Here is a 21601-nt window from a genome sequence, read left to right on the forward strand (position 1 = left end):
AAACTAAATGAAGGATGTTCTCATAATTCAAACAAGTCTGAAGAAGTAACAACCAAGCGAACAATGGGCTAAATGAGAATGAAGTTCTCCAATAGCCTTTACACCTGGTTTAGGATCTATCAGGAAGCTTGTGTGCAAAAATATTATGTATACTGTATTTATTTTTCTCTTAAATTATATCTGTTTATTAGACTAAAATGGATAAATGAAGAACTGTTAACTGGAAATTGTTTTAGTGATTTGCATTATAAAATGTGTGAATGGCCAAACTAACTGTAAAGTTAAATCCAATTATTTTCCATTTTCAAAACTTCACTTTAAATTTTTATATTTTAATGAGTGAACAGGTTTATAATGAAAGCTACCAAAAGAAAGTGAAATTCAATTAAGTTTTATTTATATGGCACCAAATCCAAACAGTGGCCTGACTGCGCACAGCCATTAATTACAGCTGATCTATTTCTTAACCGTTTTCACGACAGATTCGTTTTTTTCTTTCCTGTTTTGTTCTCACTGAAGCTTCTGTTGTGAATATGTGATAAACATCAGGGGTGAGGTGAACTGTAACTAAAACTCCAGACTCACAGTAAAAACAATCATGCCAGTGTTATAGGATACAGCATCTACAGCAGTGTGAAGTTAGTTTCTTCATGGTTCAGAGGTTGCTCAGCAGAGGATAATTTAAAGATGCCATGATTGGTCAGAATTAGCCCATCAAAATATAATCAGTGTTATTTCTTTATAAAGACGGAAACCACGTTTAGTTTTTTTTTTTTAATTTAATGTCTATTTTTTAAATTAATAAAAAATAAAATCTAACTCCCCAGCATATAGTTTTGATTGGCAGGTGTGTAGAACAAACCTGATGACACAAACGCCCAGAAAACTTAATAATCAGCAAAACACAGTCTGTGAAGGTTCTCAGTCATCCAGGTCATCGTAGTCTCTGCATCTAAAGGACAAATGTCACTCTTTTCAGGATGCCAATGTTCACATTTTGGACAGAGAAGGCAGATTTGATTGGTTTGAAAGAGGAGTAATAGAAGCCATTTATGTCCACTGTGAGCGACCATCTTTGAACAGAGGAGTTGGCTTAAACTGTCTGCCATCTATAATCCAGATTTGAGATCCCTTCCCAGACGCCTTAACGCCCACTCACATCCTGGGCCATCTGACCTCAGGAAATCACATGATAGGGTGGGGCCAGGTTTCACAATGAGCTCACCCGAAACCCTGGCTGATTGTGACCTACACCTGTTTTCACACTTTATCTCGTGTGATTTAGTAGAGGATCAACAGGGGTTCATGACCCTCATGGGTCACTCCCATAGGGCTTAAAATCTGGGACTCTCTACCATTTGCTCTTGGAACTGAAGAAGCTTCTCGGATGAGAGGTGAAACTTCTTCAAGCAACTTACAGAAGTCCAGACGCTTTTCTTTCTAATCTGCTTTGACAACTAAATACATCTGAACTTTGAGGGAAAATTAAACTGACTGATTCCAAAAACCAGCTTTAAACCTGTGTGGCTATTAGAAGTGTTGGTCAAGTTACTTGAAAAAAGTAATTAGTAATTAATTACTGATTACTTCTCCAAAAAAGTAATCCCATTACTTTACTGATTTTGATACTTATTTTCAAAAGTAATTAGTTACTTAGTTACTTTTTGAAAACATGATACACAACCTGAATAGATAAAAGAAGCTGTGGACTTTCAGCCCAATTCTATTTTTTATGCATAATCCATCATTTAAAATATAATCAAATGAAAGACTCTCTTTTAAATATTTGTTTTATTAGTTTTAATCTTTTAACTTTGTGCATCAAGCAAAAATTAAATTATACACAACAGTCTTTGACTTGAAAAAATTGTTGAACATTTAAACCTATTTTCTGCATATAGAATAGAATAGAATAGAATTCAACTTTATTGTCATTGCACATGTCACAGGTACAGGGCAACGAAATGCAGTTTGCATCCATCCAGAAGTGCTTTAGCCGCGATATAGATATATTACAATATATATTAGCAATAATATAGATGTGTAAGTATATTACAGAAATGGGTCTATTATGGTATGTTATAATGTACACGGTGTGAAGTATGTTATGAATATTCTATAACTATAAGTATGTACAGGCTGTAGTGAGTACAAGCTATGTACAGGCTATGAACAGGATATAAATATGAAATAAAAACTATACAGAAATCTGAGATATACAGTTATACAGAAATGTGAACTATGCAAGTTATAAACAGTTGTAGGATTGAAAAATTATCATATGTACAGAATGATATTCACACAGAACTATACAGTAGTGCAGTTAGGATAATTGTGATAGTGATAAAGTGCTAGTGGTTGTGGGTGTGTGTATGTTCAGTCCATGAGTTTAACGTGGGTCAGATGTCAGGAGGCAGAGTTCAGGAGTCTGACAGCTGTGGGGAAGAAGCTGTTCCGGTACCTGGTGGTTTTAGTCCGGAGGCTCCTGTAGCGCCTCCCAGAGGGCAGGAGGGTGAAGAGTCCATGTGATGGGTGACTGGGGTCTCTGATGATTTTCCCAGCCCTTTTCAGACACCGCTTCCTGTAGATGTCCTTTATGGCAGGAAGTGGTGCTCCGGCGATGCGCTGGGCAGTTTTCGCGACCCTCTGCAACGCCTTCCGGTCTGAGGCAGAGCAGTTCCCGTACCAGACTGTTATACAGTTGGTCAGGATGCTCTCGATGGTGCAGCGGTAGAAGTTCACCAGGATGTCTGAGGACAGGTGGTTCTTCCTCAGAGTCCTCAAGAAGAAGAGGCGCTGGTGAGCCTTCTTGACCAGCTTGGAGCAGTTGGTTGTCCAGGTGAGATCCTCGGAGATGTGGACTCCCAGGAACTTGAAGCTGCTCACACGCTCCACAGCCGTCCCCTTAATGTGGATGGGTGGATGTGGGTCAGCATTCCTCCTGTAGTCCACGATGAGCTCCTTGGTCTTCTCGGTGTTAAGCAGCAGGTTGTTTGTGTCGCACCACTCAGCCAGATGATCCACCTCCTCCCTGTAGGCGGTCTCATCGTTGTCGCTGATGAGGCCAATCACCGTGGTGTCATCTGCAAACTTAATGATGGTGTTAGAACCATCAGCAGGTCTGCAGTCGTGGGTGAAGAGGGAGTAGAGGAAAGGGCTCATCACACAGCCTTGTGGTACCCCGGTGTTCATTGTGATTGTTGATGAGCAGCGGTTATCCAGTCGGACATGTTGAGGGCGGTTGGTCAGGAAGTCCAGTAACCATTTGCAGATGAGGGAACTGATGCCCAGGTCTGTCAGTTTCCTGATGAGTTGTGAGGGGTGGATTGTGTTGAATGCTGAACTGAAGTCTATAAACAGCATTCTGGCGTAGGTGTTGTTGTTGTCCAGGTGTGAGAGGACAGAGTGCAGTGCGATGGAGACTGCATCCTCTGTGCTCCTGTTCTGGCGGTATGCAAATTGGTGGGGGTCGAGGGTGGGGGGGAGACAGGATTTGAAGTGTGCTAAGACCAGCTGCTCTAAGCACTTAGTGATGATGGGGGTGAGTGCTACTGGGCGGTAGTCATTGAGGCTAGATGGGTTGGAGTTTTTGGGTATCGGGACGATGGAGGTGGTTTTGAAGCAGGCCGGTACCACAGCGTGGGCCAAGGACAGGTTGAATATGTCTGTCAGGACTCCTGCAAGCTCCCCAGAACACGCTCTGAGAACACGCCCGGGGATGCCATCAGGACCTGCAGCCTTGTGGACATTGATCCTGCTCAGCACCGCTCCTACATCGGTGGGGGAGAGAGTCAGAGGTTGGTGGTCTGGCGTCGTGTCTGTTTTGGTTGTGGTCGTGGGGTTCCCTCGCTCAAAACGAGCATAAAAGTTGTTGAGCTCGTTGAGGAAGGAGACATCAGAGGGTGTGGGGGAGGGTTTGATGGTCCTATGGTCTGGAGTCCTTGCCACATGCGTCGGGGGTTGGAGTTGGAGAAGTGTTCTTCTACCTTCTTTTTGTAGTGGTGTTTGGCTTTTTTGATGCCCTTCTTTAGATTAGCCCTGGCTGTACTGTAGGCGTGTGCATCTCCTGACCTAAAAGCAGTGTTGCGGGCCTTCAGGAGGAGACGAACATCCCGGTTCATCCAAGGCTTCTGGTTGGGGTACATGGTGATCCGTTTCTGGGTGGTGACACTGTCTGTGGTTTCGGAGATGTAATCCAGTACAGATGAGGCGTACTGGTCCAGGTCTGTGTGGGTGAACATATTCCAGTCTGTGTTTTTAAATCTGTCCTGGAGCACTGCGTCTGTCCCCTCTGGCCACACTTTAATTGTCCTCACAGTAGGTTTCACACGTTGGATGAGTGGTGAATACCTAGGTGTGAGGAACAGGGAGAGATGGTCCGATTGTCCAATGTGGGGGAGGGGTGTTGCTTTGTAGGCTCCAGCCAAGTTGGAATAAACATGGTCTAAAGTCTTGTCTCCTCTGGTGTGGCAGGAGACATGTTGGTGGAATCTGGGGAGGACTGTCTTTAAGTTGGTGTGGTTGAAGTCGCCAGCAACAATAAAAGCAGCCTCGGGGTGTTTATCCTGGTGTTTGTTAATGGCTGCAGAAAGTTCTTTTATGGCCAACCTAGCATTAGCGTCGGGGGGGATATATACTGCAGTGAGTATGATCGAAGTGAGTTCTCTGGGGAGATAATAAGGTCTGCATTTAACCATTAAAAACTCCGCATTAGGTGAGCAGTGACTCTCAGTAGTAGTGGAGTTCATGCACCAAGCATTGTTAATATAAATGCACAAACCTCCACCTCTGGTCTTGCCGGAGTCATCTGCTAGCCTGTCGGCTCGGTGTGTGTGGCGTCCTGCTAACTCGATAGCATTGTCCGGGCAGCTGTTGTTCAACTATGTTTCGGTGAAAAACATGACATTTGAGTCCATAATCCGTCTGTTGTTAGTGATGGAGAGCCGTATCTCATCCATTTTGTTTGCCAGAGAACGGACATTGGTGAGGAAAATACTGGGTAAAGGCAGCCGATGTGGTGTTAGCTTTAGCTTAGCCCGTAGCCCTCCGCGCCTACCTCGCCTTTGTTTACGTTCTCGGCGCCGTCTGCGTGCACTTCCGCCCGGCAGGGGAGAGTGGGCAGCCTCCGGTGTTCTGGAGATCTCTGGGATGAGTCGGAGATCGGCGATAAAACTGTTGGAGTTATGAGTCCAGATGTCCAGAAGCTCTTGTCTGCTGTAGGTCAGCAACGCACAGCAATTCTGGATGAATAATCCGGTTAAAAGTAGATAAAAAACCGCTAAATAGCATATTCTGGAGAGACACTGAGCCTCGCGTTGTTCACGCGCCGCCATCTTGGTCGACAGAAAAATATATACAGCATATAAAATGAAATATTTTTTGTTTATACTCACTCTTTCAAATAGATGCAAGTAAAACACATCAGAAAATAAATAAAACCAAAGATTCAGTGGCACAAAGTCCTGTCACTCTTAAATCTATTGTCACCTGTTTAGCAGGAGTGGTGTGGGTGGAGGTTTGCCCTGCTGCAGGTGTGGGATTCTGGGTGTTTCTCGGTGAATTTCACATTCCCGTGGCAGCGTGCTCTGTGCTTGCTCAGAAGTTTAGTTTTTTTTTGTTTTTGTTTTTCTACACTGCTGTAATGGAGACCAGGGGTTCCATTACCTCGTTTGTATTTTCATTAGTTAAGTGCTTGGAATCTAAAAGGTATATTAAAGGAAAATCACACAGTTGTTCTTATGGATTTTTATTAGGTTTATGTGATTTAGGCAACAGCTTGTAAAGGTGAAGAGACAAGGGGACTGGCCATCCTATCTGTGTCAGAAAACATATGTGCAAAAAGAGAACTGGTAACAGTACTCACCTGTCCTGGTTGCTTCTGGCAGGATGTGGAGCAAAAGGCTGTATCCCAATTCAGGTTCTGCAGCCTCAAAGTACGCAGCCTTAACGGTCCTCAAGGGCCGCGTACTCAAAGACCGCTAAGGCCGGAAGTGCGAGGCTTGTGAAATGGGACGGTCTCCCGTCGCGCTGCCCAGGTTGCCTAGCAACCATCATACTAACAGCTGGAAACGTTTCATCCAGCTTTGTTTGACGGAAATGAAGGAGAACATATTTTGTACATTTGTTTCTACATGAGCTTTGTGTGATTTAATAAGTATTTGAGGCTGAGACCACAGGACTGTAAAACATGATTGTTCGGCTTCATTTCTGTACTGAACAGTCATTTTAAGATTAGCTAGTAAATAACAATTAGGCAATGTTGTTCCTGAGACTAAAGTCATCTCACTTTGGTAATGTAAATATAATATGGCCAATATTAAAGCTATTATATTAAACATTATTAGTTATTACAGCAGTGAACTTGACTTGAACTCTGTGTCAAAGATTAAAGTTGCAGTTAATTATATTTCCTATCACCTTAAATCTTCACTCAAAGACAAGTTTCTTTGACAGTGTATATGTAGATGTATTATATATAACAGACAAATATTGTTCCTTCAGTATGTTGGCATTACTAAATTTGGCTCAATGCTTACATATATGTATAAAAAGAAAATGTACGAGCTGTGAAAACTGTTTCTGATAGAATGAAGATCAGACTGATATATGAAATATTCCTTTATTGGGTGAGAAAATCAGACCATGTCATAACTGCTTTAAGTCATACAGAATAGATATCAGAGCCTTAAACAGGCTGACTTCTGCTAAATGGGTCAAACTGGGCAGAAAGTACACAAACACATAACATCCTTATAGAATATGATGTAACACTATAGATCAACTTAGCTCAGAATATATAAAGCATATAAACAATTACAGCATTTCACATAGCAGAGAAATGCTCATTGAAGCCCATCAATAACATAACACTGAGTGTTGTTCCTCCAGGTGAGTGAGTAGAGTTGAGTGTGTGTGTGATCAGAGGTGAAGCTGCTTCCTGGTTGTTGATGTTTGTTTCTAAAGATGTTGTTGATGAGACTTTGTAGAAAGCAGCTGGTCTGAGTGATGTGATCAGAGTGCAGTAGATAATGTCTGACAGCAGTTTGAAGAGGAAATGGATTCTGTTCTGTTCTTCACTCATCACCTACCTGACAGCTGACACCTCACACCTGTTTCTCACCTGCAGGTCAGACACGAGGACAAGAGAAGAATGGGGGGAAGAAGGAGGATGGATCTGTTGTACTGCTGTGCTTCTTGTTGCTGCTGTTGTTTTCTTGACCTACAGAAAATATACAAAAGGCTCAGTATTCTGTTGGACATCAGCCTGTTTCAGGCATCTCAGGGCTTCATACAGATAACTGTGAGACTCCTGCTGCTATTACAAACCGTTAGTGTTGACTTTCAGAATGTGGAAAAAAAGCGAGATTCAGCTTTAGCGTTCAAATATGTCCCAACTTTAGTTTTAGGTAACACTTTGTAATAACCATTATTAATAAATGATGAATTGCTATTTACCTTAAGTTCAAAGTTATTATTAAACAATAAAATCAGAATTCATAGACAACAAACATTAACTCTATTTATTAATGTTTGCTGTTGGTCCTGTCCTGGTGGACTAAACCTCACACTCAGTGACAGCTGGGATCGGCTCCAGCCCTGTTGAACTGAATTTTGCCAGCGAATGAGAAACTAGAAGGAAATTTACTTCTTCACAAATAGTTGGTTTAGAAACAAGATCTTTTACAAAAACATTCAGATAATCCTCACAGATGTTGTTTATGAAAGCATGTACTGTATAAGTAGGCAGATTGATAACTCGTTACATTGTGTGTTTACATTTATTAGAGATGGTTATTAGAAGGTTTTACAAGACTTAATTTTTCATTTCATCAAACCTGTTCAGACCGTGTTAGTGTCTCTGAGCTCTCTGTCAGCGACTCTGTGATCTACAGTGTTTGTTCATCTTCATTCATTTTTCACAGGATTGATTAACACCATTTAAAACAGTATTACAAACTTAACATCAACTTAAATTAGTGTTACAGTACAGCTTCTTTACACTGTGCAAGAATTCAACGTACAAGATTATATATATATAATATTATATATATTCGTTTCATCTTTCTGTTCAGCAGCTGTTTATAAGATCAAACTTGTTCTGCGAAGATTGAGCTGCACAAACTGTTGCTCGGGTAGAGATCAGCTGTTACAGAATAATTACAGTCACTGACTAAATCAAATGACATGACAAACACTGTATAAAATAATCTGAACAACATAGCAAATACTGTGAATTATAGGGAATCAATAACACTGTTAGAAAAAGCGTCTTGAAAAAACGGTGATATTCCGGCAGCTGGGGCGCCAAAATATGACCGTATAATTACAGAAAATAACTCCCGCATACAAATACGGTTATTTCCAGTAATGAAAATACAATTAGTTGCGCTAATTTGACATGGGATCTCACCTTTTTTAAGTGATTTTAAACATTAACGTAGGAACATGTTAATGTCATTAAACAGTGAAATCATCTATAAATGGGGAAAAAAAAACATCTCAAAAAAACAGTAATATTCCGGCAGCTGAATCAGGGAATTCCTTCAACGTTTTTATCCTGAACGTCACCTGAAATAAAGAGCATCTCTGCCAACGTCCAATTACATTTTACTGTTTACATTATAACACTCAGCTTACTGAGAGAAAATGAGTCTTCATTTTTCCAAACAGTTCATTCAGTATAACTCCATAAGTTTACTGATCAGACTTGTTCCAAACACTCAGGTTAAAATTACAAGATAATAAAATTAAATACATCCTCACAGTAACTGCACTTGTAGAGTTACTTTCTGGTGTGGATCTGTTGGTGTTTTTTCAGCTGATGTGGAGTTTTAAAAGTCTTCTCACACAGGTCACATTTATAAGGTCTCTCCTCAGTGTGGCTAAACATGTGTTGTTGTAACTGTGCATCTGTTGTAAACAGTTTCCCACACTGATCACAGAAGGAAACTTCATTTCTAGTGTGAATCCGTAGGTGAATATTTCGGTAGTGTTTCTCGCTGAAACTTTTTCCACAAAAGTCACAGCTGTACGCCTTAATTCCAGAGTGGGTAACTAGATGCTTCTGTAAGTGGCCATTTAGAACAAAAGCCTTACCACACAATTCACAGCTGTAAGCTTTAACTCCACTGTGGATGAGTTGGTGCGTTTTTAAGTTTCCAGCCCGGTTAAAAGACTTTCCACACAACTCACAGCTGTAAGGTTTAACTCCACTGTGGATGAGTTGGTGAGTTTTTAAGCTTCCAGCCTGGGCAAAAGACTTTCCACACAACTCACAGCTGTAAGGTTTAACTCCACTGTGGATGAGTTGGTGTGTTTTTAAACTTCCAGTCCGGGTAAAAGACTTCCCACACTCATCACAGCTGTACGGTTTAACTCCACTGTGGACGAGTTGGTGTGTTTTTAAGCTTCCAGCCTGGGCAAAAGACTTCCCACACTCATCACAGCTGTACGGTTTAACTCCACTGTGGACGAGTTGGTGTGATTTTAAATGTCCACTCTGGGTAAAATCCTTCCCACACTCATCACAGCTGTAGGTTTTCTCTCGCTTTCTTCTGTGAGATTTGTCGGCCTCCTGAGAGCGCTGACTTCTTGCTCCATGTTGGTCCTGCAGTGACAGAGATACAAACAGAGGCAGTGAGTTAATTGCAGTTGTGGAACAAACTGAAACTCCCTCCATCAGTGGAATCAAACATGTCAACAAACACATTGTAGGTGTGTTTCCCCCACCTTCTGGTGGCAGTATCACATTACAATGATGTGACACAATGAGAGGTATAATTAAAATGACATTATTGAAGAAATATTGATCAATGAAGAAAATCTTTTACGAAATTTCAAGTTCAACTGATGATATCGTTGTTTCAATGTGTGCTTATAAAATATGATCTTTGTATTTTCTTGTAACTTCTGTGGTTTCTGATTTGAATGTAGATTCTGTATATATGGATGAGCCCAGGATGCAAACGATAAAGCTGCTGTTAACGGGTTTTTAAAAACACACCAGCTGTGCACACAGTTTCAGTAATATGATAACTGTGATATTTTTCTCACCTTTTGTGTTGAAGACATTGATTGTTTCCTCTGTAGTGGCTGAGCTGAGTCCAAATGGATGAAATTGTTCCTCTGTTGCACCACCAGACTCCTGTTACTCAGCTGGGACACACACACACACAGATATATATACATATACATATATATACACACACACACATGACAGCATTGCTGTCCAGCATTGTGTTTATCAAAACTCTTTTTACAAATCCTGCTGGAATACGTCAGGTTACAGCTGCAGTCAAAGCAAGATGGAAATAATTGAACAAGCAAGCGAGCGCTCAGCTTCTCCCAGCATGCTGAGCTAATGATTAGTTGGTGTTTTTCTGCAAACAGTCTCTCACTCTGTCAACGTGTTCACAATAAACTGTGAACACACTTCGCCGATTTCACGGATTTTTGATGGTAGCGACCTTTTGGAGACTTTTACTTCCAGGTGAAGAATCAGCCGTTTTTATTTGCGCTGGAAGAAAATAAAATACAGATGCATCTGGAGATCATCCTATGAAGTCCTATTCTAAAGGCTGATTGCCCTCCCCCACGCTTGTACCTGTGGCTTCATGTCCTGGGGGTTGGCTCTTCTCCTGCCCTGCACCCTTTGTTCATATTCAAAGACTATTTTTCTGTATGTATTCTTTCCCCCTTGCAACCGCCAGATTATAATGTTGCAAGCAATCACAAACTCTACAGTCTGTCTAACTCCAGTGTATACCAAGCAATCTATTATTCTCAACAGAGCTAAACTCAACATAAACTGAACCCACATTAAAGTTAGCTCGGTGCTTACCTTTAGATGAGCCCACAAACCGAGAGAAACTCCGTGATGAAGCTGAAAGTCTTAAGAAACAGATAAGGGAGCAGAGACCCACGTGGTTCACGCTGATCTCAGCTACGATCCAGGAGACAAGGGTGTGCAGATCGATGCAGATATCGATCCAAACGTTGGTAGTGGTATATGTTCCTGTAAGTTCACTACTTTACTCCCGTTTCATGAAAAAGCAGCTCTCTCTGCTCGACTCCTCTCCTGCACACACACTTTCTCCGCCCCCTTTTCCTGGCTCTGTGGTGATTTGTTACTGTGCGGTCACGTGACTCAGCTCCACACGTAACCACGTGGGGTGTAATTTCGAAATTCGCGGGCGTTTATCAATATGCGTACTTGTGCGTACTTGCGTTCTCGTGTACTCGTGATACGTCATCAGTCGGAGACCAAGTACTGTTCCAATTCGAAGTACGCATCACGCCGAGAACGCGAAAAAGTCCCGGATGTGTTCTCGATCCGCCCGTTTTATCGAGCATGCATCGGTGTAGACTTGGGACAGCTATATATCCCAGAATGCATTTCGTCCAAAACTCAACAGCGGACTCCCGGCACATCGTCCCGCTCTCCCTCCCCGCCCGCTCGCGGTCTTCTCACTACTCAGGTTAAAGAAACCCCAGCAGCTGTCTATAGTATTGAGTGTCCACTAGAATAGAAATAAAAGCGTTTCTTACATCTCACCTGCTTGTTTTTATTAAGGTATGTACACGTATGTACATGTACACTATTTTTATTAATAGAGGTTTCACTACTGAGGTTAAAAATGATATATAAGTCACTTAGATCACTTCTAAATGTTAATGTTTGGTTTATTTCAGTGTTTTATTTGTTCCTGAGTAAACCGGTTTGGCTGTGATTAAAGTTAAGCTTCATAACATGTTACTCACAGTTAAATTAGGAGGGGACGGCAGTAAAAACTCCGGACCTGTGACATCATCACGTACGCTGGTACAAATCACGAGTCCGTGCTCGCGTACTTGAGAATTGAGAGACGGCCCACGAGTCCGTGCTCGCGTTCTCGGCGGGTACGTACTCCCGTGCGTTCTCGGCGAGTACGTACTCACCGAGAACGCGAGTACGTACTCGCGTACTTGGGCATTGATAAACGGCCCGCGCCTATCTCCTTTTATTAAACTCTTTTTTCTTGGCCTCGATGGAAACGTCATCATGGGAAGGAGAATTGCTAAGGACTCAGGAAAAGAGAGGAGCGGTGCTGAGAATTGGAACAGCCTTAGGCTGTATCCCAATTCAGGTTCTGCAGCCTTAAAGTACGCAGCCTTAACGGTTCACAAGGGCCGCGTACTCAAAGGCTGTGTCCCAATTCAGGGTATGCACGCTTGAAGTACGCACACTACGCGTACTACGTACGGTGCGTACTACAAGTACGGGAAGTGCGGAAGTGCGAGGCTTGTGAAATGGGACGGTCTAGCCTTCGTCGTGCTGTTCAGGTTGCCTAGCAACCATGATACTAACCGCGAGAAATGTTTCACACAGCTTTGTGTGACAGAAATGAAGGAGAAAAAATGTTTTCTTGGTCATTCATTTTTGTCATGACATCACTTTGATTAGTTGAGACCACAGGACTGTAAAACATGATAGTTGGGCTTCATTTCTGTACTGAACAGTCATTTCAAGATTAGTTAGTAAATAATAATTAGCTAATGTTGTTCATGAGACTAAAGTCATGTCACTGTGGTAATGTTAATATAATATGGACAATATTATATGTATTGTCAGATCTATATATATATATATATATATAGATAGATATGTATATGAGCTTGAACTCTGGGTCAAAGATGCAAGTAGCAGTTATTTATATGTCCTATCACCTTAAATCTTCACTCAAAGACAAGTATCTCTGACAGTATATATACAGATGTATTATATATAAGAGACAAATATTGTTCTTTCAATATGTTGGCATTACTAAATTTGGCTCAGTGCTTATATGTCATGGCTCGGGGCAGCGGCCGTGTGAGGTGAGGAAAGGAGGACTCAAATGCAGTACTTATTCAGATGTGAGGGTGATTTATTAAGAATACCAAACATAAAGTGGAGATGGCAAAACTGAACCACGGGTGAACTAAACTGGGAAGAACTAAACCAAAGAGCAGCAAACCTGAACATGGAGGGAGGACAGCAGGGAGGACAGCAGGGAGAGCATGCAGGGTGACACAGAGGATGAACACAGACGACGCAACAAGGAACAAAGGCAAACACACACAATAAATACACAGAGGGACACTGGGAAATCACACACAGGTGGGAGACACAGCTGGACCTGGTTAACCTGACGAGACAGGGGGAACACTCACACCAGGGACCAACAGAGGGAGCACAAACCCAGAAACCCAGTATCACAATCCCAAAACACAAACCATCCCAAAAAGCCCACAAATAATAACAATAAATAAACCAAACCCAAAACCGCTGAGTCATGGACTCAGGATCATGACATTATATATATGTGTGAAAAGAAAATGTACGAGCTGTGATAACTGTTTCTGATAGAATGAAGATCAGACTGCTATATGAAATATTCCTTTATTGGGTGAGAAAATCAGACCATGTCATAACAGCTTGAAGTCATACAGAATAGATATCAGAGCCTTAAACAGGCTGACTTCTGCTAAATGGGTCAAACTGGGCAGAAAGTATACAAACACATAACATCCTTATAGAATATGATGTAACACTATAGATCAACTTACCTCAGAATATATAAAGCATATAAACAATTACAGCAATATGATGCAACAAACACAGCAGTGCTACTAATCCAAAATACTCAAAGCTTCATAGAACTGAAACAAACATTTATTTTTAGCTCCATTCTGCTGCTGATACATACTTTAGGTTTCTGAATATTAAACTTGTTGCTGCCTTTCATAGTGTGTAACTTGAAGGCCCTGAGTACTTTCTCCCACACTGAAAACACTGGAATGATAACATTATTTGAACATTACCTAATAAGACTGATTCAGGACAGACAATTAGTTATGTTAAACTTTCCTAGCAGTCCTTCACAAACAGGGAACAGTCTGTCTATTCTCTCCATCTGTCAGCTGCTGCTGGCTCTTCCTCCTCCTCCTCCTCACACACTGCTGAGTTTGTCCTGGTGGATCATCAGGGGTGCAAAGCCTCACAGATGATGTGCAGCAGTGGGTCCCTCAGTCTGTCCTCACTCTGGACACTTGCAGTTGTCACACATGGAAATCAAATGTGTGATAAGCTGCAGGATTCAAACACAAGTGTAACTTATAAATACATGTTCATACTTTTATTCCACAATCAGAGAGAAAGAAACAGAGAGAGAGTGCAGGACAGACAGACAGGTGACAGTCTCAGGTGTATACACTGCTACAAAACAGCACAAGAGAAGGAGGATTTAGTGTTTGTGTTATTACGAGTGCTAAACAAGAAGAGTTCCCAGATGGTCCAGTGGACACATGTGTGACTCCTGTGATTAAAGCATCTTTCTTTCAGCTTAACGAGTGAACCGTCAGCTCGTTCAAACACACGTTAAAGTCCGTTTGGCTCGACACCACCGAACAGAGGCAGCAATATAACATAGCTAACATTAACAGTGCAGTGAATCCTGCTTGTGCCGTCATATTCAGGACTGCAAACCGAGCAGCATCACTGACTTTCAGCTTGTTGTGTTTGTGGATATATGACTGACTTTAATTATCCATGAAATCATCGCATTCATTGTAAGATTAAGGTCAACTATATATGTATTTAGAAGTAGAGGCTTTAAAACCAAGTAAACACTGAAAGTACAAACATCACTAATGTCACATAACTTTGCCGACATGTGGCCAACAATAATGTTTTAATGTTCTTAAACATTCGCACATAAATAAGTGACATCATATTCAGTACTTACTTTTGACAGTTCACTCTTCGGCCGCTCCGTTCTGCCATATTTTGCGGCACAATTATCCACACCCACCGCCGCGCTATGGATTGTGGGACATATGGGGCCACGAAGCGTGCACCGGACCACGCTTGATATTTGGGGAAATCGACAGCGCATTTGGAGTATGCATTTGAAGTACACTTTGAATTGGGACAGCCGTCGTCGCGTGGCGGTGACGTAATTGCACTTGAAATGTGTACTTCAAGCGTGCATACCCTGAATTGGGACACAGCCAAAGACTGCTAAGGCCGGAAGTTCCAGGCTTGTGAAATAGGATGGTCTCCGTCGCGCTGCGTAGGTTGCCTAGCAATCATGATAACAACTGCTGGAAACGTTTCATACAGCTTTGTTTGACAGAAATGAAGGAGAACATATATGGGCTCAAAATGTGGTCATAAATATTTTGTACTTGTAAATCAGTTTTGTACTTGTAAATCAGGATTTGTATGTGTCACGGTTTGCGGGTGCAAGCCGTGTGGAAATAAATTAGGACCAGGCAGCGGCAGCTCAAGTGCAGGTGAGAATTTATTAACAGTGGAACAAATAAACAGAAATGGCTGGTGACACCAACAGGAAAACCTAAACTGGGTAAAACTAACAAAACAAACCAGTAATGAAGATGCAGGGAGGTCCGGGGAAAAACACATGGAGAGACGCAGGGAGACCGAGGGGAAACAACACAGACGAACCAGCCACGAGGACGAGGTAACACACACTATAAATACACACGCCAGGAATCAGGGGAAGGCAAACAGGAGGGAAACACACCTGGAAGACATCACAACTGACGAGGCAGGGGAAACATAAACAGAACACACTGACATAAGACACAGACCTTCACAATTAAACAGGAACTACACATACAAGGACACACACGGGCCGAACAGAGTAAACACTAAACAGAGGAAGAACAGAACCAAAATCACACTAAATAGAAAAACACAAAACGCTGGGTCAAACGGACCCAGGATCATGACAGTATGTGTAAAAAGAATTCGTGTGCGTGTAAAAAAGATATGTATGTGTATAAAAGATTTGTGTGTGCGTAAAAAAGATTTGTGTGTGTAAAAAAGATTTGTGTGTGTGTAAAAAAGATTTGTATGTGTAAAAAGAATTTGTGCGTGCGTAAAAAAGATTTGTGTGTGGAACCCCTGCAAGTCACAAGCACAAATTATGACCCTATTTTTCTTCCTGTCATCTGATTGGTCAATGTCATGTCAATCACAAATGTAACAATCCAATCAGAGAACAGATGGGTTTGGCTGTAGGAGGGGCACTTTTTTGAACTGCAGGTCCTTGAAGGGTAATACAGTTTGAAGCTGGAGGATCTCTATATAAATATCCGATAACAGCTAGGTTCGCAGCTGTTGAAAGGATAAAGTTGTGGTATATCAGTGGTTAGAAATACCATTATTACTTTAGGATTAGTTTAACACAAAGTCAGGGCTGACCCGGGACCATTGCTGTGAGTCACAGTGCGCAGCATAAAGGTCCTTTCACATCCGACACAGGATGTGCTGCTAATGCTAACTGCTAACTAAAAGCAAAGGATTCAGAATTTGTTGCGCTGGCTGCTGAGCTCTGTGGTTTTTTGCAGCAGCTCTACCTGCACTAGATGCACCTGCTCCTTGTCTTTTCTATCTCTGACTTTATGTCCTCCACAAGAGTTTCTGGTTTTTTTGCTAGTTCTTCAAATGTTCAATAAAAACATGTATGCTAATTAATAACGAAGAAAGCTTTGTAATGAAGACTGTCATTTCCAAAACACTGCCCTGTCTTTTCTTGTGTTTTTATTTACTTTTCCCTGGAACACTCTCTCACAGTCTGTTCTCTAAAACTTAAAAGAGGAATTATGGATTTGATCAACTGGTCTCTGAATGCATTTGACACCCCTTCTCAACGAGAAGTCTGGGCTCGGGTGAGCCTGACTGCTGAAGATATCTACCTATTCAGAACCATGATAACAGGGTTCTTGCTGATCGGAGCTGGCTTGGCCCTGACTTATCGAAGAATTAAGGAAGCGGAACCGGCTGTTCAAACCCCCACAAGGCTGCCCGCTGGGATTGAAATGATGGGACAAGGCGTGAGTTTCTCAAAATGGGCTCATTGAGTGCAGCACGGATAAGATCTTGGGGAACCACACGGCTGCCGTGAATACTCAGAACAAGACCTCTGAGTGAAAAACTGGATTACATCTGGAGGGGCTTGCTCGGAATAACACCTTTGAGCGAAATGGGATCACATCTTGGGAAGTGCACTGCGGTCGTGAGTTCTCAGAACCTGCTCTTTGAGCACAAGAATGACAACATCACGGAATGTAAGTTTGATAACATCATAGAAAGCTCACAGCTCTCCAACGGGAGATTGAGAGACCAGTGTTGGACTGTTAGAACAGCTTTGAAATTCATATGAGTTGTTCGCACTAAAGTAAAAACCACCATCACTTCATGCGGAGACCCCTTCGGTGCCAGCTGCGGTCTCAAGGCTGGAGCTGAACAAAACTCCCTGATAACGACTGTGTTTAGACTGTTCCCCCCATTCCATGCAAGGCCACCTGAGTTGGCTGGAAGACTGTTTACTAAGCCTGGCGCGGCGAAGGACACTGTGTCAGCTGAACTCTGGACACACACACACACACACACACACACACACACTGATATGCACACACTGATCCCCCCTCCCTTTCCAAATGCCTTCGATGCTTGTGCCCTACCGGCGGGTTGACTGGACCATCGCAGACATGCTGCAGGACCGGATGCGCTCTCTACACCGGCTCTCTCTTACCCTTTTACCCACCCCTTTTGCTTGTCTTGTGTTTCTATGGTGTATTGATAGTCATGTGTTTTTTGTGCTGAGGTGTTTTTCTGTTATCAAACTGTTCTCCCACTAGGAGCTCAGTCTGTGTGGCGTTTTTTTCTCCTCCTCTGTCCTCATGTTATGTATTTTCGTTGTTTTTTTTCCTATCAGCCTACCTCTCTGACATGTCTCCCCAATGTGATGTTTGTGTGAAGTTGGTCAGAAGGTTCCTCTGTAAGTGCGCATGCACCATTAGCGTGCTGCCTGCTGTAACCCTAATTTCCTTTGGGATTAATAAAGTATTCTGATTCTGAAAAAGAAAATGTACGAGCTGTGATAACTGTTTCTGATAGAATGAAGAATAGTCTGATGGTCTCTCTCAACCACCCAGGTTAGGAGGGAACTGAGGAGGATTAAAGCCAAGAAGGCAGCGGGTCCAGATGGCATCAGCTCAAGAGTCATCTGGTCCTGCGCAGACCAACTGTGTGGGATGATCGAGCACCTCTTCAACCTGAGCCTGAGGCTGGGAAGAGTCCCACAGCTCTGGAAAACCTCGTGTGTTGTACCAGTGCCAAAGACTTCACGCCCCAAGGACCTCAACAGCTACAGGCCGGTGGCTCTGACATCCCACCTGATGAAGACCCTGGAGCGGTTGGTCCTGGCTCAGCTTCGGCGCCTTGTGAGCTCATCACTGGACCCACTTCAGTTTGCCTACCAGCCTGGCATTGGAGCGGATGATGCCGTCATTCACCTCCTGATTCGTTCCCTCGCTCACCTGGACACCACTGGGAGCACTGTGAGAATCATGTTCTTTGATTTCTCCAGTGCCTTTAACACTATTCTTCCCACGGTTCTGAAGGACAAGCTGGAGAACTCAGGAGTGGACCATCACCTCACTACCTGGATTTTGGACTACGTCACCAACCGACCACAGTATGTGAGGACTCAGGGCTGTGTGTCGGACAGGGTCATCTGCAGTATGGGGGCCCCACAGGGAACGGTTCTGGCTCCGTTCCTCTTCACCATCTACACTGCAGACTTCTCCCACAACTCCACCCAGTGCTTCCTGCAGAAGTTCTCTGATGACTCTGCAATAGTCGGCCTCATCACTGATGGGGACGACAAGGAGTACAGAGGACTGACTCAGGACTTTGTGGACTAGTGCCAGCTGAACTACCTCCAGATCAATGCCAGTAAAACCAAGGAGCTGGTGGTAGACTTCCGCAGGCACAAACATCCTCCACTGCAACCACTGAACATCCAAGGTATGGACATCAAGGCTGTGGACAGCTACAGGTACCTTGGTGTTCATCTGAACAGCAAACTGGACTGGACTCATAACTCAGACGCCCTCTACAGGAAAGGGCAGAGCAGGCTGTACCTGCTGCAGAGACTCAGGTCGTTTGGAGTGGAGGGCCCACTCCTGAAGACCTTCTATGACTCTGTGGTGGCCTCAGCCATCTTTTATGGTGTGGTCTGCTGGGGCGGCAGCATCTCTGCTGGGGACAGGAAGAGACTGAACAGGCTGATCCGCAGAGCCAGCTCTGTTCAAGGATGCCCTCTGGACCCAGTGGAGGTGGTGAGTGACAGGAGAATGGTGGCTAAGCTGTCATCCCTGTTGGACAACATCTCCCACCCCATGCATGAGACTGTGACAGCACTGAGCAGCTCCTTCAGTGGGAGACTGCGGCACCCACGGTGTGGGACGGAGAGATTTCGCAGGTCTTTCCTCCCCACTGCTGTAAGACTCCACAACAAAGACTTTAACTGATCAAACACACAAACCCACACATGTGCAATAATCTTTCTGGCAACCGTTGTATTTTTACTCAGTTGTATATAGCATTTGTATTCTATTTTTATCCTATTGTATATTTTATTCTATTTTATTCTACTGTATATAGTATTCTATTTTTATTCTATTCTGTACAGTTGTGTACTGTATTTATTCTTATTTTATTTTATTCTGATTGTCCTTCATAACTTTTGCACTGTCCACTTCCTGCTGTGACAAAACAAATTTCCCACGTGTGGGACTAATAAAGGTTATCTTATCTTATCTTATCTTATCTTATCTTATCTTATGCACACAGTAATAAATGTCACAAATGATAAGTACCATAATATAAATAAACAACACTACAGATTCTATAACCTGATATATGCCTTTTAGTTTTTTAAAAAGTGAAGCGCCACACAGTTTGTGTCATTATCCAGATGTACATAAGCATGATTACACAGTTATTGGGGTGGGTTTTGATTATCGATTAAAATTGATTCTGGCTTGGATAACGTGATATTGATTAATTAGAATCCTGAATCAATTTTTAATCTAAATTTATTTTACCCGAAACGCCAAATTTCAACAACCACCAAACAGCTAAAACAGTAAATGAGAGCAGGAACACAGATTCTGCTCATAGACGCAAACACAAAGCGCGGACCTGCTGTTGGATCAGAATCAGTGAGATGTCGCATTTCTCACCCGACGATATTGACCGAACCAGCAGCAAAAGAAGATCCAAACTACGCTTCATATAAACATCGTCATGAATTTCCTCTGACTTTTGCTGTTTTGCTTCCACCAGGATAGAATCACACTTTATGCACAGCTCTCTCTCTCTCTCTCTCTCTCTCTCTCTCTCTCACACACACGCACACACACACACACACACACACACACACAGTATACTTCAAGAACAGTTTCCCGTCTAAAAATCTGTTTTCTGCATTATTCGCTTGCTTGTTACACATACGACTACCGTTGTTTACAGCGCTGTCAGCCGCTGTTGTTTTCCTTTTACTTACTTCCGAAAAGAAAACCTAATTTCTGCTGTTCAATACTAAACAAATTTAAACTTTTTAACATTATGCAAAATTTTTAAATGCTAAGGTGTGTCTGTAATCAAACCTCTGTAATTTGCTCTGCTTCAATTCAGCAGCATCAGGTAATGTTCATTTGTTGATTAATGGTTTTCTTTCATTTTTGATCTACTGCTGAATATTTTTATAAAATCGTTTTTCTGTTTTTAGCCTCAGCTTTCTTTTTATAGTTATAAAAATATGTAAATGTACTGATCTATGATCTGAATTATACTATCGACTGACTGTCTGAGGCTAACAGTTACACAATCATACCAAAACTCTGTCCTGATAGTTTCCACTTTCTTTTTTGTATCAGACATACTGAGACAATATTCGGGATAAATAACCATGAAAACAATTTATTCAGTTTAGAGGTTTACACATCATTATAATCAAAGAGCCTGTTTCACTTGAATCGTCCACTTGATGGTGCAGTAGAGCAAGTGAATCATCACAATGCTTCGAACCATGAGTCGACCAGTTGGATGGAAAGCTTCACTTCATCACGAGGCTTCATCTCACCATCACTACCTGACAGTCATTGCTCCATTCCCAAATGTTGGAGTAGACTACTTTGGGCCTATACGTGTTAAAAGAGGACGAGGTCTCCTTAGAAGGTATGGAGTTTTTTACTTGTTTGACCAGTCGTGCAGTACATCTGGACATTGCATATACCCTTAATACAGAATCCTGAGTAAATGCTGTTCCGAGGTTTATCTGTGGACGAGGCCCAGTTTTGACCATCAGATCTTACAATAATACAAATTTTGTTGGTGCAAATCGAGAGTTGAAAGAGAGGTTGACTGAGCTGAACCATGCTAAAATTCAAAATGCTTTTGTTCAGGATGGCATCAAATGGAACTTTAATGCGCCTCTGCCTTTGTGTCGTTGCCCTTATGATTGGTATTTGATCCAAGTGATCTTCATGTGGAAACTGGTACAGTACCTGGCAGAGTTGTTCTGGAAGAGATGGCTTTCTGAGTACCTACCTCTGATGCACGAAAGACAAAAATGGATGAGGACTAAAGGACATCTTATACCTGGAGATAATATCTTGATTGCAGACACTATTGCTCCAAGAGGATCATGGATGATGGCGAAGGTCTTAAGTGTAAACCAGGATGCAAAAGGCTTGGTGTGTT

The 21601-nt window shown here is 42.4% G+C and overlaps 1 protein-coding gene and 1 pseudogene across 1 annotated transcript; one reads left to right on the forward strand and one right to left on the reverse strand.

The window, feature by feature from the left end:
- LOC112846316 (zinc finger protein 85-like) overlaps positions 1 to 21601 on the forward strand; it is a 241768-nt pseudogene that overhangs the window by 184132 nt on the left and 36035 nt on the right.
- LOC109201383 (zinc finger protein 430-like) lies at positions 8675 to 10154 on the reverse strand. The gene is made up of 2 exons (XM_025905838.1): positions 10054 to 10154; positions 8675 to 9607 (listed from the first exon to the last, which is right to left on the reverse strand). The coding sequence occupies exons 1-2, from the start codon at positions 10069 to 10071 to the stop codon at positions 8783 to 8785; spliced, it is 843 nt and encodes a 280-aa protein (XP_025761623.1). The 5' UTR covers positions 10072 to 10154; the 3' UTR covers positions 8675 to 8782.

Source organism: Oreochromis niloticus, linkage group LG3, assembly GCF_001858045.2.
Source record: "Oreochromis niloticus isolate F11D_XX linkage group LG3, O_niloticus_UMD_NMBU, whole genome shotgun sequence".
Classification (NCBI taxonomy): Eukaryota; Metazoa; Chordata; class Actinopteri; order Cichliformes; family Cichlidae; genus Oreochromis; species Oreochromis niloticus.